This window comes from Neopelma chrysocephalum, unplaced genomic scaffold, assembly GCF_003984885.1.
Source record: "Neopelma chrysocephalum unplaced genomic scaffold, ASM398488v2 Primary Assembly neopelma1_131, whole genome shotgun sequence".
NCBI classification, from domain to species: Eukaryota; Metazoa; Chordata; class Aves; order Passeriformes; family Pipridae; genus Neopelma; species Neopelma chrysocephalum.
The window spans coordinates 2,010,518-2,030,064 of NW_020897793.1; the positions used below are offsets into that span (position 1 = coordinate 2,010,518).

A 19,547-nucleotide genomic window follows, 5' to 3' on the forward strand; every position below is an offset into this window, starting at 1 on the left:
TAAGATGCTGGGGGCAGAGTGGGTGCTTGTGCTGTATGGGGAACACAAAAAGGGCCATTGACTCCCACCCAAGTGCTTGGCTTTGCAGAATGCTGTTTCTTGGACTAACTCTACCTTGTTCCTACATCAACAGTTTTAAGCTGTTTCCAGTGACTACTCCAGCTGTGAAACAGCTGCAGACCCCATGTGGCCACAGGGCTGGCTGGTTGCAGGAGCAGTCGGAAACCACAGCCAGGGACACCTGACTTGAGCCACAGACTTGGACAGGGGATTTGGAGTAACCCATCTGAAACTCAAGGTTTAGTTTGGGTCACTACGAAGATTCACTCTGGTCCCTACTCTATAGGCTCCTGCATCACTGTGTGCCCCGTGGCCACACAGTCTGCTGAGACACAGGCAGCTGTCAAGGAGTCATCAGGTCACTTTGGTTCTACTTAGTTAAGTTCAGACAGGCAGCAAAAGCAAACAGAGATCACAAAGCAACTTGGCCCACAGAACATTTAGGGCATAAAATTGTGATGAAAATGATGGTGATTTAACTGCCCTTAAACCTTCATTGCCATTCTCTCTGCGCAAGTAATGTGGCCACGGGCCATACGTACAGAACTTGTGTACTGGGGACTGTTTGCTCATATGACTATTCCTATCAGCTCAGAGTGATGATGACTGTTACAATAAAATGCTCACCCAACTGGCAATGAGCTGTGCAATTCAGGCCTGTGAACCAAAGTGTTACTGTTTGGGGCTGCAAAAACAGGGGACATTGAAGTAACTGTCAGTTAATCACAAATGGCAACAAGGAACATTTTCATGACAACCCTTGAGTGAATTTTTCAGACGAGAGCAAGGTTTTGTTAGAGCAACTGGAAATACAGAACTGTATTTATTATCATTTATGCTGGAAGCAGCAATAAAATCTGCCTACTGGGCAAAATACAGTGCAATTCCTTTGAAGGTGACAGAGTACTTGTAAATCCTGACAACTCCACCAAGGAGAAAAGAAGCAAGTTTACAAAATTAACACCAAATGTGCAAACACCACTAAAATCAGCTATTGCCTTTCTCTCTGTGGAGTTCATTCTAATAGCAAAACCCACACTGGGAAGGACCGATTCGTGCTCCCATCATTATATCATAATGGTGTAAGTTATGAGCTCAAGCTGGATGTAATTAACATTTATTGACTCCCATTTCCACAGTAAACACTAACTCCTGTGTGCACCTGATAGTTATTTCAAGATCTATATGTAACTATGCAGAATAAATCAATATACATAATATCATTGATTCTAAACACCTGCAAAGTACACAAGCATTACTTCTCTGCCCTGCTGAAATGTAACAGCCTCTGCAGTGAACTGCAGTATATAGTCATGCAAGGGCTGCAGTATACATTGGGGCTGAGGAAAGAAAGTAAAGACATGATTGTTCCTGAAACTCAAGGGAAGATCAGCTGAACAGTGTGCAATCACACTGTTAAACAGATCAATAGCCTAATGTTGGGTAATTTCATGGGTAGATACTGTTTCTTGTCCTATGTATGAGGAAAATTTTAATTAAATCTTATGCATCAGGGCAAAAGCTGATCCATACACAGCATCATGTCACTGCTTAGATACAGAGAAAACTCATTAGTTTGCAGCTCCAAGCATAACATGTGGCTTCAAGTCCTCAGTTGTAACTGGTTCTCCTAAGTATATCCTTGCTTGCTTGATGATCTGGTGGGTTTTAGGCCTGGGAGGACTTCCTGGCCCGTTCTGCCTAGCCAACCATCGCTGATCAGAAAGCATCCTGCATTTTGGACATGTCAGGGTTGCTTCTCCCCAGGTGATGGCCCATGGGACAACAGAGATGGTCTGGGGCGTTTGGCCATAAATGCTCCCCACATCTTACACAACCAACCGTTGGTACCAGAGTGATCACAGACAGAAAATATGAGCATTGTGAGACTACATAACACACAAACACATAAAGGCTTCTAGCATGATGTGTTCGGGTGAGGTAACTGGCAGCCTGCTTAAGCCTTCAGCCAAATGCCTCTGGAGGTCTGAGCTATGGAAGAACTCTTAGTTGCTGCCTGGGCTTAGACCAACATAAATGGGCAGAATCCTTTCTGACATTAATGAGAGCAGAGGGAAACCTTGCATAGCAAATCCACAATAGATGTAAATAAAAACAAGTCTGAGATATGGTCAGCTCATTTCACCTAGGAGTCAAAACAGAGTTAAGGTCCCATTTCCGATAAAACCTGTGCTAGAAACCATAGGGCCATCCTGACTGAGATGGGAAAGGGTACACTTGTTCTCCCACAGATGAAAACCAGCACTTACTGCGAGCGTATCCTCATAAACATATCCATAGTAGGGAGTCCCGATGAACATGGGAGGGGTGTCCTGAACATCCTCCACATTGATAGTAACTGTTGTTGTGGCTGAAAACACTTTGTTGTCTCCCCTGAGCTTCCCACCACCATCCTAGAAGAGAAGTCATCATCAGGTGCCTCTGCTGAAACATGCCTGCAAATCAGCTTATGGCATTGCATGGACCTCATGACCCTTCAGAAGCACAGTTCCAGGAATCTTTCTCTCAAATCACCAGTTAATCTGTGCTGCCCTATTCCCTTTTCTCTTTGTCCTGCTCCTTCTCTGATTAGGAAGACAGTTTGCAGTGTCTCATAAGTAGTTTCTTATATTAAAAGTGGATGGGCCAAAATATACTGTCATCCATGATATTTTATTAACAAAACAGGGGACAGAGAATTCAAATTTTTTGATGGGAAAAAAAGAATGCTAGAAACCAATGCTAAAAGTTAGCGACTAAGGTCTACAGCTTTTCATCCCATATATTGTCTTGTCATAAACACAGGACAATGCACAGTAGCAAAGTAGTGCATTTCTAGGGGGAAATAAACAGTGCACATGCTCAAAGTCTCTTTGGGATTCTTATGTGATAAAGTGAAAGAACAGAGGAGCTGTGCAGCCAAGAACTGTGAGACAGCCACGGTGTATAAACAGTCTGTGGGGACTTGACTACAGCCAACTCTGCATGACTGATACAGCAGAGCCAATTAGGAAGATGACTCGCAATTTCAGATGCTTGTAACACCCTCAGTCTCAGAGCACCAGCCGGAGGTTAGTGGTCATGCTGGTGTGTAAGAGTGAGAATTGTTCAACATGTCTGCTGTACCAATTCTAAAAAATTCCATTTTTTGAAAAAGATACGCTCTTTTTTTTCCTCCTTATTGCCCCAAAGGCAGCATTTAAGGCAAATTTTGTTACTTTTCCTCAAACAAACCTTGGCTAAATAAATACATAAAAAGGTTCATACATTTTTCATAAAATATGAGAAACTTGTAAGTAACAGCAAAATTGTCCTCTTTGAACCCATGTGAGTCTGTCTGTGTGACAGGTCCCCACAGGATCCTGAAAGACTTTACTTCAGAATCTATAAACTTTTAATGCCTGTTATGAATCATCTGTCACAGGCACAGCACTGCTGGGAATGACAGTGGCAAGGGGGGATGTGCAGCAATATTTGCAGGATTTGAATAAGCTGCTGCCATGAGGTAAAAGAGAAGTGAAAGAAAGAAACACCCACAGATATTTCCAGAAAAGAAGTCCATAATTTGTGCTGTGCTGGGTCCAGCTGTGCCCTGGGTAATGACTGTGACCTGCACTGTCTACCTGCTGGGAGTTTGTCCTTGTGGTGGTAGGGCTGTGCCCTGGGAGCATGAGGGAGCCCTGAGCATCTGCCTGCACTCAAAGTCTGCTGCTTCTTGAAGCCAGGGCTTCTCACACCAACCCCTCACTTCTAGGTGACTCTCAAAACACACATGGCATGAATGATACGTGGGAAACCCAATCCCAAATCCTCCAGACGTTGTTCAGCAGCAGACACCGGTTACCTTTCCTCCCTCACTTTTCCGTGTTACCCCCCACACCTCCAGGTGTTACAGAGGGAGTAACTCTGCTGCCTCAGCGTACAACACTTGTATTTGAACTAATCAGTCCTACTCAAGCACAACACCCCACCCTCCTCTAGTTTCAGATGAAAGCCTTATACCTTGGCTACAACAACAACAAAATGTGTTCTTGATTTCTCATAGTCCAGGGTGACCCCTGTTTTGATGCGCAGCACTCCACTGTGACGGTCTATAGTAAACTTGTTAGCGTGGATGTTCTAGAAGAAAAGAAAAGAAGAAACAGCAAGAGATTACAGATATGGAAATAAGATTGCCATAGGGATTCATCTTTTATTTCATCTGCTAAGGGAGAAGACTAGAATAATGATATAGTTTGGGTGAATAATGTATTTGATGAATTTCACCTCTGTGTGTTTATGAACAATTCATGAACCGACCACGAGTCTCTCATTATTCAGAATAAATCGGTTACCTCAAATGTAGATATTTTTAATCTTTTAGTATTTCGCTGTGAAATTTTAAACTTTGGTTAACAGAGTTCATTGCATGGAGAGAGGTAAGGGGGCTGTACAGAAAAAAAGATGAGGGGAAAAGGAAGAAGAATAAAAGGTGTTACTTAAGGGTGTTACACTAAGGGTGTTTCAAAGTTCTACAATATTAAAAAAATAGCAGAAGGGTTGCATGTGTAGATTATTGTCAATATAGTGGTGGTTTGGTGTTTTTTTGCGATATACAAGCAAAGTCTAAAAGACATCTGATGTTCAAAGAGACCTAAAAAATACCTCCCTCCTTTCTTCTGAACAGGAGGTATCAATATAAATGCCTCTGTTCTGGTATCCATACACAGTGGCCACTGTCAGATAATCTTGGCCATTTCAGTAGACACCAAACTTGGGGAGAGGTTTTTTCTGTGCAACTTGAGAATTCTCAGACACTGTGCCAAAAGATATTTTTTTCAACAAATACACATATTTAGTATCCTTTTCACCACACAAATATGTAAACTAGACATGGAAGTTTGAAATTGCTGTTCCTTTGTTTCTAGTCTATCAGCCCACTGAAAAAAGCTCTATGTGAAACTGAATCCTGCACAGACTGTATTTTAAATGGATCGTAATTTGTGAAATCAAAGCTAAATTTCAACAATGTACTCAAGGTGTTCTTTCACAGTATACCCAAGCTCTTAACAGGATTAACCTTAGTGCTATGTAAATATTTTCTAACTTACTTCTATATTTGTGTCCAAATTAAATATTAAAACAAATTTACTTTGGGTTTGTTGTTGTTTTTTTTTTTTGGTTGCCTCTTGAATAAGGGGAACTGCAGCTAATCTGACTGAAGCTTTTAGGAAGAAGGAATATTAAGGATATAATGCAAAAAGTTGCCCTTTTGGAATTCAGATCTGCAATACAAAAATTCAGCTTTAAATACGGAGCCCTTTCAATTCTTCAGCAGTGGGCAATAACTTAAAGCTGGTGTCAAGCAGTCCCAGCTTTGTCAGTGAGAACACTTAGTACCTCATATTTCACACTGGGATCCAGGTATTGATTATGCACCAGCCTGCTACACTAAAGGGCATATTTGGGTTTCCAGTGCGTTTTGCTTTCTAAAGAAAGCTATTTCATGCTTTAGAAACCCCATAAGCATACAAAATTTCTAGCTGATCTTGCTCTCCTTGTCACTCCACAGGAAGGGCCCTGCCATGAGGAGTCCTGCTGGCAAGCACAGGAGTGTCAGTGGCAACTCCAGCTCCCCCTCCTGCCTGCTGGACTGCCCTTGGCTGCTTGCAGTCAAACCACATATGTTTTTGTCAATGCTTGTTTTCTTATGCACAGTACAAAATTGGTCCAATAGGCACTAGGACAGGCCTCACCCTCAAAATCCGTTCTTAATCTGCTTTCTGAGATCTCAGTAAATAAGATTTTTGAAGGTACAGACAATACCTTACCTGCAAGAAGTAGGTGATACTTCCTCCAGAACCCGTGTCTTTGTCTATTGCCTCAATCTTAAAGATACTGCTGCCAGAGGGAGTGTTCTGTGACCAGAAAGAGTTACCAGTGACACAGGAGTAGAAAACCAGGTGAGTTAGAAGAAGTGAAAAATGAGCATGCAAGGAGGCAGAAAAAGAGAGTGATGGTAGAAAGAATGTAAGAGCACTGAGGGAAACAAAGAGTAGAAAGGAAAGAGGGAAGAGGTGGAGAAGTAGAAGGAAGAAATACTTTGTGGAGTAAAAATAACAAAATCTTATCTAAGACAGAGTGTATCCTATTCCTATTGTGGTCCACCCTAAAATTTCTCAGTGACTCATATCTTGGAGCTTACTCCAAAACCAACACACCTTAAGTACCTACAGACTTATTCCCTAAGTTTGAAGTGAATATTAAATATCTACTCTAACCCTAAACCAAAAGAATGCAAGTTAGTCCTGCACATCTTATTGTTTTGCTGAAAACATACTAGTCCCTCTTTACATCCTATAGAAATAGACTTCCATTATGCAAAGGAACTTCACCAACCTCCGGGACTCCGACTATGTAAGGTGTATTGATGAACTCTGGGCTTTCATCATTAGCATCCATTACAAGGATCCTGACTTTTTCAGAAACCTGGAGTAGAATATAAAGAACATATTTATGACTCAAGCTGTTTTTCAACATGTACCCATTTATTTGCCTGCTAAGCTGTAGTCAAAGGCAATGACAAACTGTGTTGCAATAGAACATCTGTGCACTACCAAGACTGAGCACATGTAAAAGAATACAGAAAATCCTCTAATCCAGAAGAATTTTCTTTGTGGAGAGCACTCAGATACCTCCAAACTAAAGAAGAAGCCTCAGAGTATTTTATAAATTAAAGATTGGGTCTGATTTTCAAGGTTTTTTTATTTCTTTATGGCATTCAAGATACCATGACACATTTTATGGTATACATAAATGACCGTAAGAGTTGGTACTTGAAAGCCAAGAGCATTCATTTATACCTTGTTTGATATAATGATATTAGGCTAATAGCATGCATAATCTGGATGTACAAATACATGCTACTAATATGTAACAATCCATTTTAAACAAAACGTGTGTTTTTCCTGTAAAAGTTCAGAAGCAAATGTATTTGACCAACAAAGCTTCCTAGTTATTTGCAAGTGGACATGTGGATGCAATTCCATTATTTCCTGTTTATGGAGGTTGCCAGGGCAGTTTTGCCTCTAAGATACTGGCACCTCCCAAACATTTCTAGCAGTAATCTCAATTAATTTGTTTGAGATGAGGAGAGGTTCCAGAGTTATCTAGTCTTGTGGATAGTAAGGTCCTGCTTTTGTGGCACCTCTAGTAATGAAGCTCATGTCCTCCTATTGGCAGACTACTATCCTGACTGTAACAGCATCAGTCCACAAATTGAAAATGTCAAAAAAATTTGTGGAAGTAGGAATGGATGCTTGTGCAACGCCTCAGATAAGCCCCTAATGATTAGACATGATCAAAGCTTTATCCAGCAGCAGACGAGAAAACTCCCACCACCTTAGCCTAGGCAAATCTTCTTAATGTCATGCTAGAGAAACACTGTGGGGGTGGAGGGACAGTCAGTTCTTGGGTGCCCGACACTAGTTCCTATAATATCACGCATTTCTCCAAAAAGCCTACAGATCTTAGGCATGAATCCTACTGCAGTGGCAGTGAGACCTCATAGGAAGTTGCTGCAATTCTGCAGTAATTCTGCAGGCCACTAAGTTCATCTTTCAGCTCACACCACATTGTAATTATCCTCAAATAGCTGAGCAAGGAGATGGAGTGAGACTTGAGTTACTGTGAGTTCAGTGGCTCTTGGAACAGGAAGTAAAACTCTAATGAGATTATGTTTTCTGATAAAATGAGATAGTCCCTGCAAGGTAATTTAATAGGAGGAGGTATGTGGGGACAGAGTTTGACAAGCTACAGCACAAATACTTACTGTACTCAGGCCATCTGAAATACTGACAATAACTTCAATCTCATCTTCCTTCTGTAAATCAAGAAAGTTCCTTTGTTAGAGAGATGGTGTTTACCCTGATTGTAAAAGGGACTGCAGATTTAAATGTGTCTAGGCAAGTAGATGACAGTAGCAACTAATCCCACAAAGCAATCACAGCACAGGCTAGGAAGACCCCTCAGAAGCTCCACCTCTGGGCTCCTTGGACTTTCTGTGGCTACTGTCCCAGAATGTGACCTGTTGTCACACAACAGATCTGGGAATCCCTGTTGTTCTGTAAAGTGCTAATGAAAATCTTTCATCTTTTCCAAGAAACATTCCCTTAAAAAGGCATGGTTGGTTCAAAATTTTTCTGTCTCAGCATGCAGTATTTTGAAGGGTTTACCAAGTACTGTGTACCTTTCTCTGTGAAGGAGATGTGAAGGATTTAATACCTGTGTTCCCAGAATAAGGCTGCCTTTAGGCCACTATTGCTGGGGACATCTTTAACCCACATGGTTACATAGATTAAAGGGCTATGATGAACTAGAGAAGTGTCCTGGAACACTGCTTACACAAATCTGTACTTCCTCCAAATGACAGGAAAGTCCCTTGTCTGAGGATTTGAGGACTGTAACTGCCCCTAAGCTCTTGATGGGGTGTGGGTGGGAGAAGATAGAAATAAAGAATAAACTTCTCTTTTGACAAAAGCTGGACAGACAGCAGCTGAAAAATTTGATGGCAGTGTTAGTGGCACAAGTCAACTGGAAAACTACGTGATGAGTGAAGTATCATGTCTTAGAATTGCAAAGTGTATTACATGATTCAGGGGAAATAAGCTGGCATTGTCCCTCAAAGCCACAGATCAAATTAAACAGAGAAAAACTCTACAAAAACCTAGAGTGGTGCCATTTGACTGTACCTCTCTGTCAAGCTCCTCGACCAGCGTAACATTTCCAAGGTTCTTGTCAACAGAAAAGTAGCGTCTTGATCCGGCTTCATAGGTCAGGTCATATGTCACGGGATCCCCTTCTGGATCAGTTCCATTCAGAGTGTACACATGGGTACCTGAAAAATTGACATTCAACAGCATTTCCCTGTGGTTACTTCAATCAGTGAATATTTCACTAGCCTGTTCCTTAGGAATTTATCTACCCTGTGGCAGGCAAAAGTTTTGCGAATCAAACCCACCTACTGGGAAGTATGGAAAAGCAGACAGTTCAATAGTCCTGATGACCACCTTTTAGCCAACTGCTTAAATCAAATTTATGAGTGCTAGTTTCTGTCCCTTCAGGCCCTTTCCTGTGGAACTGAAACTACATCAATACTGCTCACATACAAGTGTTTACATAGGTGACAAGCTCTTGACTAACTCTTGGCCCAAGTGAGCCAAAGTGATGCTGTTGTACAACTGGGTGACAATCTCAGCGGTACCAAAAGGCCATCACAGATCTCTGCTCTGTGGGAAAAAGAGAACTGCAAACTAGCAGGCAGAGAATCTGGTAATTAAAAGGAGTGCTCCTGCAGGACTGGACCCAAGCTTTGGAACTCAGGATGTGCAAGGACATTTTCAGACTTTCCCACTTTCAGAACTAACAGATGCAAAACTCTTCTTTCCTACTTTACTCCCCCTCATTAGCTTTCTCTTATTAAATTCTCTACTTGACACACCCACTCATGCTCATACCAATGAAAAAGTTTTTCAACTCATCAATGTATTTCCTTCACAAGCTGGGGGTAGAGATTGTTATTTCTATTTCTAAACATTTGAGAAGTTGGTGCCAGTTTTTACAGTAAACTGACTTTGTGTATCATAAATGATACTTCCTGGAGGAGTTATAACACTCATGTTTTCAAAACATGGTAAGAGTGTTTATTAGTATTATTATTTTTTTTTAATTCCATGTCTGTCATCCTCCTGTGCATTAATACCTTTGTTCAAATAACTTCAAGCACTTTACAAATACCAGTTAACTAAACCTGACATATAAACCACTGTTGTTGTTTCCTTCCAATCTGCTGTGCCTTGGGTAAATTACCTGAGATATTCAAGTGGTAGAGGTTAAGCACAGAAACTGTGCTTTACATCTAACAAAGTCCTCTGCACTGGAAATACTGTAGCCAAGTGACTCACTGGTTAGTAGTGGGTTTTGTTCATGCATGCATATCAAATATATGATGGAAAGATCCCTGCTAAGAAAATCAGCATAAAGCTAAGGGAGAACACTTTAAAGGGAACCCAGAAGACTCCAGTTTTAAACTGCTCTGGCCCTGAGTTTCAGAGATTTTTAATTCTATACTTAAAAATCACAATCTTTTTCTCATCTCCTCTCTGCAGTGGCAGTGGGGTTTTTCCCTGACCTGATCCACAAGCTTCTGTTTAACTCTAGGGCTTTGGCTGATGTCATGGCCATAGCACTCACAGGTCAGCTTCTCAAATGTTTCTTCAGTTTTGCAAGGCAACCTTTCAGGTCTCATTTGCTTATTCCTTGGCATGCAAACTGTGAAGCTGCTTGGTGCTTAATGGACATGTAACATCTGGGAATCAGTGATGATATTTAGCAAACATGGATGTCTTCTTGGCATAGCAAGAGGTTATGCCAAGCCATGTGGAATCTGTTCTCACTTATGAGCAAACTCTCTTATGATAATTACCAGGGCAATATTTGGGCAACTTTGTACAGAAAAATGTTCACATTGGAAAAAATCAATGAGCCTACAAGAGCACAAACAACAGATCCTGTTACGAGCTGGTTCAGCCGGCCAACAAATAGTCAAGACTTGCAAAAGAAGTTCACAAAACTAAAAAACACTTTCTACATTTTTCTTTCTCTTTTCCCACAAAACAGAGTAGAAAATAACACACTGTAAGTGTGATCTCTGAAAATTATTAGGGAAACACAATGAGCAATATGATGAGGCTTCTCTGACTGCAACAACTGCACTGCGTAAGTACAAGGAAATGTAAAGAGAGGAATAAACTGGGGCTAATTTAAAACAGCGTCCCGAAAGGACGTCTACCTCCTGATATTGCTGTCTACATAAGAGACAGATATTTGAAGACTTCTGAAGGTTCTGCAACACCAGCATTGACTCATTTATTCTTGTTTTCCCAAAGCTTTGTCTTAATATCTCAGCTGGGGCCAAAGGGAGAATTCAGGTGTCCAACTGTCAGCACCTGAGTGACATTGTTATCAATACACTGCTTTTCTGCAGCCTTTTTTGGTCATTAGCTGTTTCTACTTCTTGCTTGTTTTTCTGCCCATCTTATTAGCTTTTCCTGTACCTTTAATTCTACATACCTCTGCCTATCCTGCCTATTTCTAGCTCACACAGTTGTCCGTGGTAGCTGCTGACCAGTGTTCTGCAGTGAAAAACCAGCATGGACGTCACATCTGAGGTCTCTTCGAGCCTGTGAGCAATGACCAGGCATGAAGTCTAGTGCTATGGCTGCCCTGAAATACTCATGCTGGCAGTACACCAACTATAGACCACTCCTCAGGGATTGCAGGGCTGGAGAAAAACAGACTCTGAAAGTTTGTGTGAACACATTTGAACCAGGCTTGTTCTTCCAATCTCACAGTTTTCTTTCTTACATTTTCTATGAATTGTCTTATAAGCAAGACAGGAATTTTCTTACTGTTAAATGTGAGAAAAAACATTAATATTGATACAGATTGAGATTACTGAGGTTTTTGAGCAAGTAATGAAGGACATCATTGATCTTTAAACTGGACCATTTGCTTTTTAGCTAAAGCTGATATTTCATTTTTCATAGTACAGAACACTTGTGTGCCTTTTCATTGTAGATCAAAATTTATTTCTAACTCATTATAATTCCTTATTTTTTCCAATTTGTAATTTCACTGCACAGTACTCTCCATATCATTAACACCCCCGGGAACACTTCTCAGCACAGTGTTAATGCCAATTAAAAATCTCTTCTCAGTGTGCTGTCTCTACTTGCTGAAAAGGAAATAAATGAAAAAGACAGATAAAGTCTAATCAATGAATACCAAGTAAACAGCCTCTCCCTGTCAGAAAGATATGGGAATAGAAGAGTCTTTATTGGGGATATGGCAAGTACCATGTAAGAGCCAGCTGGAAGAGCAGGATGGTCTGAGTACGTAGGGGATGGTGCAGCAGGCTGAGAGAGGGGAGTCTTGGGGAGCTACTCACTGCTTCCTGCTATGGCTGCTTCCCAGGAGCAATGCCAGGCTTTCACTCTGCTTCCCTATTCCATCTTAAACAGTCATTTGCTCTCTGCTCCTGCCACTCGGGCTAAATGGCTGTCCCATGATGCCATTGCTCCATTTTACTTCAATTCTGACTCAAATTTAATCACAGCCAGCCTCTGCCCACAAGCTCTGGGGCTGGTTTTACCCTCTCACTGAATACACACTCTCCCTTTCTTGCTGTGCAACACTCAGCAATCAAATCCACCCCATCAGTTAAACAAGCCAAGCATATTTTAGACTCATGCTTAGTCCTGCCATTGTCCTTGCCACCACAGCTGACATCTGTTAACAAGATGTTGAGAGGGATATCCATGGCCATGTTCCCAGGACAGGATACCTCTGTTCCCAATATCACAGCAAATACATCTTGCCTGGGGTTACATGCCTGCTCTCCACCTGTCCTAGCCAAGGGTCATTTCCCTATCAGGAAAGGAAGTGGACAGTTAACACAAAGCCTACAGATGGCTATTTTACAATCCAAGCTCACCCCAAGCAAAGGGGAGCACAGGTTCCTGGAGGACATGGACCACACACCATGGGTACCTCAAAAATGTCTCCTTTCTCATTCACTGCCAGCTATCCCTCCTTCTGGAGCATACCCAGGCAACTCCTGCTCCCCCCCTGCATCTTGGTGCACCAGCTGGCTGGCAAATCGGGGACCCGGCCAGGATCAGCAGCTTGAAAGCCATAGATGCTATAGCAGCAGCAGCTGAAACAGGCCTTGCAGCTGCTAATGCCTGCCATGGGGAGAGGGGATATTGCAGCAAACGCTCAGCATGGGGCCTGAAACTTTACCCCATGAACAACAGCAACGTGTCCCTGCAGCACCCACAACAACCAACTCCAAGGATAAGCCATTTGAGGGCAATTTTCTGATGTATCTGCAGTTTCTCTCAGAAGACTTAAAACAAAATTGGAGGTTGTAACACCTGCAAGTCCTCATCACATCTCTGTGCAGTGCTCAGCTTTGTGGGGGGCTTTGCTCTGTGCATTGCTTGCTTTGCCGCACTGGTGCAGAAGGCAGGCTGTGCTTAACACTGCTGTTCTGGTAGCCTCCCAGCTTTCCTAGGAGTGGATCAGGGGGATAAAAACAAGGAAGGAATGACAGATACCCGAGGAGACAAGGGGACCTCTACACAGTGAGCTGTGACTGACGCGAAGAAATGAGATTAGGAGCATGTAGGAACAGGGTAAGTTTGAAGGATGGACGGAACTGAAGGGATCAGTCAGCCAGTGATAGGTGGCTGGCAGCTGTAGCTTTGATCAAAGAATTGCCACTGCAAACTGGCTTTTAATGGGGGGGTCAGTGCTTACTTTGGGGGCAAGGGTAAAAACAGAAAGGAAAATTCAAGGATAAGAGGCATGCAGAAATCTCCAGAGCACTGATGATGGCTGGGCTTTGAGAGAGTAATGAACTTAGGCCTTCTGAGTATGCTTCAATCCCCTGCCCTGCAGCTGTTCCCAGCCCCACTCTGTCCCCACAATGAGGTCTTACAGGGATTAAGAGGTAAGATGAAACAAACAACCTGAAATAGCATCCCACTCATGGCTTAAGACTTTGATTAGGAGCACACACATTTTGCATGTACACAGGCGACTCTCTGCAAAGAGCTAATTACCCACCTGCCCTGCCAAACAGCCTCAAACTACAACTGCTATTGCGGTTCATAACTTTTCCAATTCTTCTTAAGCCTGGCACTGGAAGGGGCTGCTGTCCTGGCCCTTCTTACCTTAAGGGGTCTCATGCTCTGCAGCAATAAATAGCACCTGGAAATCTGCAGATACTTTCAAGCATTCACACAGAAATAGTATTTGCTGGTTTTATGATAACAGGGTACAATGTATGCAACTTGGTAGACAAGTATCAACTATCTGTAAATAAGCAAAATTGGACAAGGGAAAAGAAGGTCAAGTTAGGGATGATATGAGTGTGGTAACGAATTTGATGTGTCCATGCAGCTGCAGCACTGCAATTTCTTTTTCTACAGTCGCACAGAGAATCCATTGTCTCCTTTCAGTGTTCCAAAATGTTGCATGTCCCTTGCCTACAGATGCCTGGGAATATAACTAACACATACTACTTTGCCAACTGCTTGCAATCTCAGCAGGGCCAAAGACTGTAAAATTTCTGGAGGTTCGTTAAAGCTGCTGTCCATGGCATTGCTCAGATCAGACACCAGCTGCTGCCAAGAAAAGCATCCTGCCCATAACTCCAATTTTTATGTAAGGACAGGGAAGACCTAATAGCAACCTGCCCATTTTTGCAGAACATAAGCCCGACTGAAGCCGTCCAGAATCAAACATATGGAAGTTTTAATTCCCCTGTTTTGTCACTGATCATCCTGCTCAAAATGAAAGATGACTCCTGGAGTGTGGATGCCTGGGACTACACATGGACATGGGAGCCCAGATTTCTTCTCCTGCTTCTGGAGGAGATTGGGGCAGAGTGCTGAAGAACAGCCTCCTCTTCAGTGCAATATCCTTCACTGAAAGGGCCAGCCTGGTAGATATTTAGCAGGGGCAATGTGTGAGCCCTCCCTGAGCCCTGGCACGAAGCTGACTGTGGTCTCATGTGAACACTGGACTCTTGCCCTGTACAAAGCTGAATGCACACCCAGCACTGTAGCACCGAAGTGTCAGTTCCATTTGTGCCCTCCTCTGGGAGCCTCTCTGCCAAAGCATTCCCGAGGAGTGGCTGTGCTGGCACGGGCAGCAGGTACCAGCAGCAGTTTGCATTAAGCAAACCCCAAGCAACCACACTCCCATGGAATATCCAAAAGTGCTTTCAAAAGAGAGGACTTCGCAGTACTCATAGCTGTTTGGCAAGGTGTTCTGGGAATTAGCCAAAAGAAGGACTGGCAGGTGGGTGGCAAAGCAACCACACTTGAACTTCTCAAAAGTAAGGCCTTATCTCCCTTTCCCAAGGGTTTCTACAGGCCCTTTGGAGCTTTCAGCAAGAAGCTGCTTCTCTCTTGTTTTTTAAAGCACACTTATACATCAAATTAGAAGTACAAGCCAGCCAATTTAAACACATGTAAACACATTCTGGATGAAGCCAGCAGGCATGATGCACAGCAGGACTGAAGACAGCAGCTTGAGCTTTATCACTGCTGCAACCAAAGCACAAACTCTTCAGGGACGTCTGTATACCCAGTCTAGTTGCTAACGTTACAAAAGCACATGCAGAGGCCCATCAGGTATTTCTCGTTATTCTTACTCGGGCTAGTTACGGGAGCACTAACACAGCTCTGATCTCTCACACTGACTGGGGGCTCCAGCACCCTCTCCTTTTTTGCTGCTGGAGCCCCCAGTCAGAAGCAGTGGGTGGAAATTAGTGCTGTACTTCGCTGCTGCAGGGAGTGCTGTCATCTGAGAGACCATGTGGCGCTGCAGTCCTGACAGGAAGGACATTTTGCCTGTGTTGTGGCTCTGTGCCATCTTTAGCTCCCCATCCCCATGCAGGTGGCTGAAGGCTCCCAGTGGTGGCAGGGAGAGGCTGATGCTCTGTAAATGTCTTTGAGCTGGCACCACATCAGGGAGTGGGAGTTTGATGGCAAGCAAGTTGCGCTGCCTGCGGTTTCAGTGGTGGAGTTGGCAAGCAACACCCCAAACAAACTGAGCTGGGATCCCATTTTGTGGCTGTCTGGCATTACAAGCCTCAACTATGCTTAGACAAGTGAGTCCACTGGCTAATCTTACTCCAGAAATCAGCAGAACTGTAGGGATTGCCAAGACTGAGCAAGTGTAGTTTCCATGTGAATCCAGGCAGAAGTACAGCAAAAAATGCAGCTCCTTGGTCTGCCTTTGGCTCTTACAAGTGCCACTACATTACTGTTGGCCTTCAGTTGAGGTTTCCACTTAAGCCTGACTAAGCAATAGCAAATTTCTGCTGCATCATAAGCAAGCTCTTTTAAAGTTCATCAGCAAGATGTGTCACTTCTATGCTACATACTGCCTTCTCTCCCTCCTCTTCTCAAGCTGAGCAGGTAAAGGAGAATTCCCAATCACCCTCTCCCCATGCTGTAGAAGGCCAAGCATGGTTCTTGTTTGGCATTAACACCACTGGCTCAGAAATGGAGACTTTGTGCAAACCCAGGCAGCTGCTTCCCAAAGCAGTGAGTGACCTTGGTTTTGTTTAGAAAGGTGTGGGTGGCAGCGTCAGGCTCCAGAGGAGGCTGTGCCCTCTGATCCCTCCCTCATCCTCACCTCCCCCAGCTGCCTAAGCCCTGGGAGCTCTCCCTACCGAGCCATCTCTCTCCTCTATGCATGAGGTAGCTAGTAAAGGGGTCCTCTGGTACTCAATTTGCAATAAGTAAATATTTTCTGATTTAGCCTGTAAAAGCTACAAAAAAAGAGTAGAAAATTCTAAGCAAAACTTAAATGCAAAGTTTGAAGAAAAGGTGGTGTTCACCACTGTAATATATTTTACATGTAATTTTTTAAATGTTAGGAAATTATTCTTCTCCCATGCAAAATAGGGATTATAAATCATCTTTTGTTCTTATTTTTTCTTAATGCAACTACAGTTTAAAGAAGATAGACCTGCACCAAAATGCTGAAATATGAAAGCTGTATCAATTTTTGAATTTTCTCTAAAACAAAACTAAACCTTTTTAAAAACCATCAGTTGTTTAGACAAAGCAATTTTCACTGCAGGTGGAAACATTTTCTACTATTTGTACTGTAAACATGAAAAATTTGATAACTGTTTAAAGAAAATTGTGGCTCTTACTTTTCAGTGTACAGATTGCTTTTATCAAGGCTGATAAAATTACCAACAACTAGGCTTTCTTCTGTAAGCATTTACAGGATTGGTAAGAAGCCTCTCACCACCGTGAATTTATTTCTGACCACAAAGGTCTGTGCTGTGAAGCTATGAATAGATTGGTGGACCAAAAAAAGGGAGCTGAAATTCATGTTTTAAATTGCAGCTACAATTCAAACATGTCATTTAAATTGAGGCCAATTAGAATCTAGAGAGAAAACCATGTAGGATCACAGATTATAACAACAATCTACAACAAAATATATGTGTTAATCATAAGAGCAAGCAACTCCAGTTTCACAGTTTAAACATACTCATTTTAATACTGACCAACAGGTGTGTCCTCTGAAAGGCTGAGAAGTGCCATGTTCCCATTCGTGCTTCTGGCTCCATTATCAAAGAAATAGGGGGCATAATTTGCCTGAACTGCAATTAAAACAAAACAGAAGCCAAAGAAAAGCATTTTATAGGTGGCAGTTATTTGGCTGACTCAGTTAATTACTTGACCCTCAGTAAACATGAGCTGTTTTGGGAATACTATGAGTGCGTAACACACCCAGTTGCTGCAATGGATCTCAGAACTGTATCTGTATGGATATTTTTAATAACATTACTTCTACATGCCACTGTGCCAGTATTCACACAGCAGGAAATCGAGAGCATATGTTAAAAAAACCCCAAAACCAACAGAAATAAAACAAGTAGGAAGATCTCTCTAAAAAATCTGAACCAGTTCCAGACAGCTTCACTGAAAAATGAACCTTTTCAGCTTGTCATGACTGCACACCTCTCCCCTACTCTACATATACAAGTCTGAAACTCTCCGGTGCTTTGGTACCTTAGCCAGTATTCTTACTCAGTGTTCTAAGCACATTCTGTCTTAAAATTATGCCTACTATTGCATGAGCAATTAGCCATAATTAAACAGTTACTTACTTGCTGCCAGACAACAGCAAAGTTAAAAAAAAAAAACAAGAAACAACAAATTAGTTGTCATTCTATTGACTGACTGTTAGAGATTCAAAATAGCCCATTTGAAACAAAACTCCAAATATATAAACACAGAGGGTAACATTTGCACAGGGGTCAGTTGCCAAGGAAAATATTTCAGGACAACGTTACCACATCAGTAAGGATTACTACAGGATTTAAGGTTATGTTTGTATTCTCCTATATTTTTACTTAACAAAGTGATTATTGTACTCACCCAGGCAAACATGCACCAAACTGAGAAATAAGGAGGGGTTGAAATGCCTTACATGCTTCATCCCACTGAAAAAAAGAGCCAATTTCTTCTCCGTTATAGGGGCTTGGTTTTTTTTTTTCTCTCTGAAATGTCCAGGAAAGTGTCCTTCAGGCTGATGTAGTGCAGAAATGTGCAAGCGGCAGTAACAGATGCTAAGATGTTAAGCGGATGACACGTCTTAATTTCTGAGGAATTTAAAGAAGCTCCTTCCTACCACCTAATTAGACCAATTACTTTGCAGGGAGCTGTGGGACTCATCTCTGAGACAAGATTTGGAGGAATCAGTGTAACTCTCAGAGGTTCTGCTGTTAGTACTGTATTTGTGCTGACCAAACACAGAAGTCAGGGAGAAGGTAAAGTAGAAATTTGTTTTCTTTCTAAACTCTGTCTTTAATTGTCTAAGCCAGTCCTCTATTTTTGAAAGCTAAAAGAGGATTCTTTTTATTTTAGCTTTGGCAATCTTGAGAAACTACAGAGAAAGAAAATCTAATATTAGCAACAAACAGTAGACATGATTGTTACCATTTTAAAGAAAACAATTACATTTATGATAGCAAAAAAACTCCAAACACAACACTGCATAAATTGCAATTAAAAATGCAGAAATCAAAATGTTCTTCTCATGAGCTGGCCTGATCATTTAATTCTTAAACTGAATGAATTGCTGAAAGCACCTTTTACTTTCAGTGGGCAATTTTTAACCAACATACTGAAAAGTGTGTTTAAACATAACACATCAGAAAAGTTAACAAAGTAGCTTTTTTTCATTGCTTGTTTTGGCATATAAAAGGTGTTTGCACTAACTTAAAATATATATAATCCAATATATTATAGGGTTAAAAATCAGCCAGTTTGGGAAGGTGTTCACAGATAAACCTGCTTAAAAGGAGCTCCATCGTGGAAATACATAGCTTCTAAGCAAGTATATGTTTACATCATGGCTTAGCTGTTTAAACTTGACCTGCAGTAAAGCACTTGCCCTTTAAGGATGTGTTAATGGAGATTTTTTTTTTTTAAATTAACAGCCAGCGTGGTAGAAACGTCTAAGAAATTAATTAGCCACAGAGTTCCCCATTGCAATGCTTTAGAACGTGGCAGAAGCTGCACACCCTGCCTGGCAGTGGCCCTTGGCACTGGAGCGGTGGGTGCAGCCGCTGCCCCGCAGCCTGTCCCCACACCTCGGGAGATAACCCCACACAGTCTCCCCTCCCAGCCCCTGCCTGTGGGGTGCAGGGGGGAAGGTGGGCAGCACTGCAGGGATGGCTTTCATCACACACGGAGGGGAGGGACAAGCTGGGCAGTTCCTATATATCTGTCCTACAGAGGGAGCTGGCAGTTAGATCCTGTCACACATTTGCAGCACATTTGTACCTTACCCTTGACCTTTGCAGAGGGAACAAATGGTGGCCATGGGAGAGGCCTTTGTGTAGT

At 42.3% G+C, this 19,547-nt stretch overlaps 1 protein-coding gene across 1 annotated transcript in view; it reads right to left on the minus strand.

Annotated features, from left to right (window-relative positions):
• The window catches only part of CDHR1 (cadherin related family member 1), a 43,731-nt gene extending 25,474 nt beyond the window's left edge, over positions 1-18,257 (minus strand). Inside the window, exons 1-8 of the mRNA XM_027698628.1 lie at positions 18,078-18,257; positions 17,201-17,296; positions 8,790-8,935; positions 7,871-7,921; positions 6,439-6,528; positions 5,871-5,957; positions 4,063-4,179; positions 2,331-2,474 (exon numbers count right to left, since the gene is read on the minus strand). Coding sequence (XP_027554429.1) covers positions 2,331-2,474; positions 4,063-4,179; positions 5,871-5,957; positions 6,439-6,528; positions 7,871-7,921; positions 8,790-8,935; positions 17,201-17,296; positions 18,078-18,138 — 792 coding nt within the window. The 5' untranslated portion in view covers positions 18,139-18,257. The remainder of the gene's footprint in view (positions 1-2,330; positions 2,475-4,062; positions 4,180-5,870; positions 5,958-6,438; positions 6,529-7,870; positions 7,922-8,789; positions 8,936-17,200; positions 17,297-18,077) is intronic.
• Positions 18,258-19,547: the final 1,290 nt, after the last annotated feature.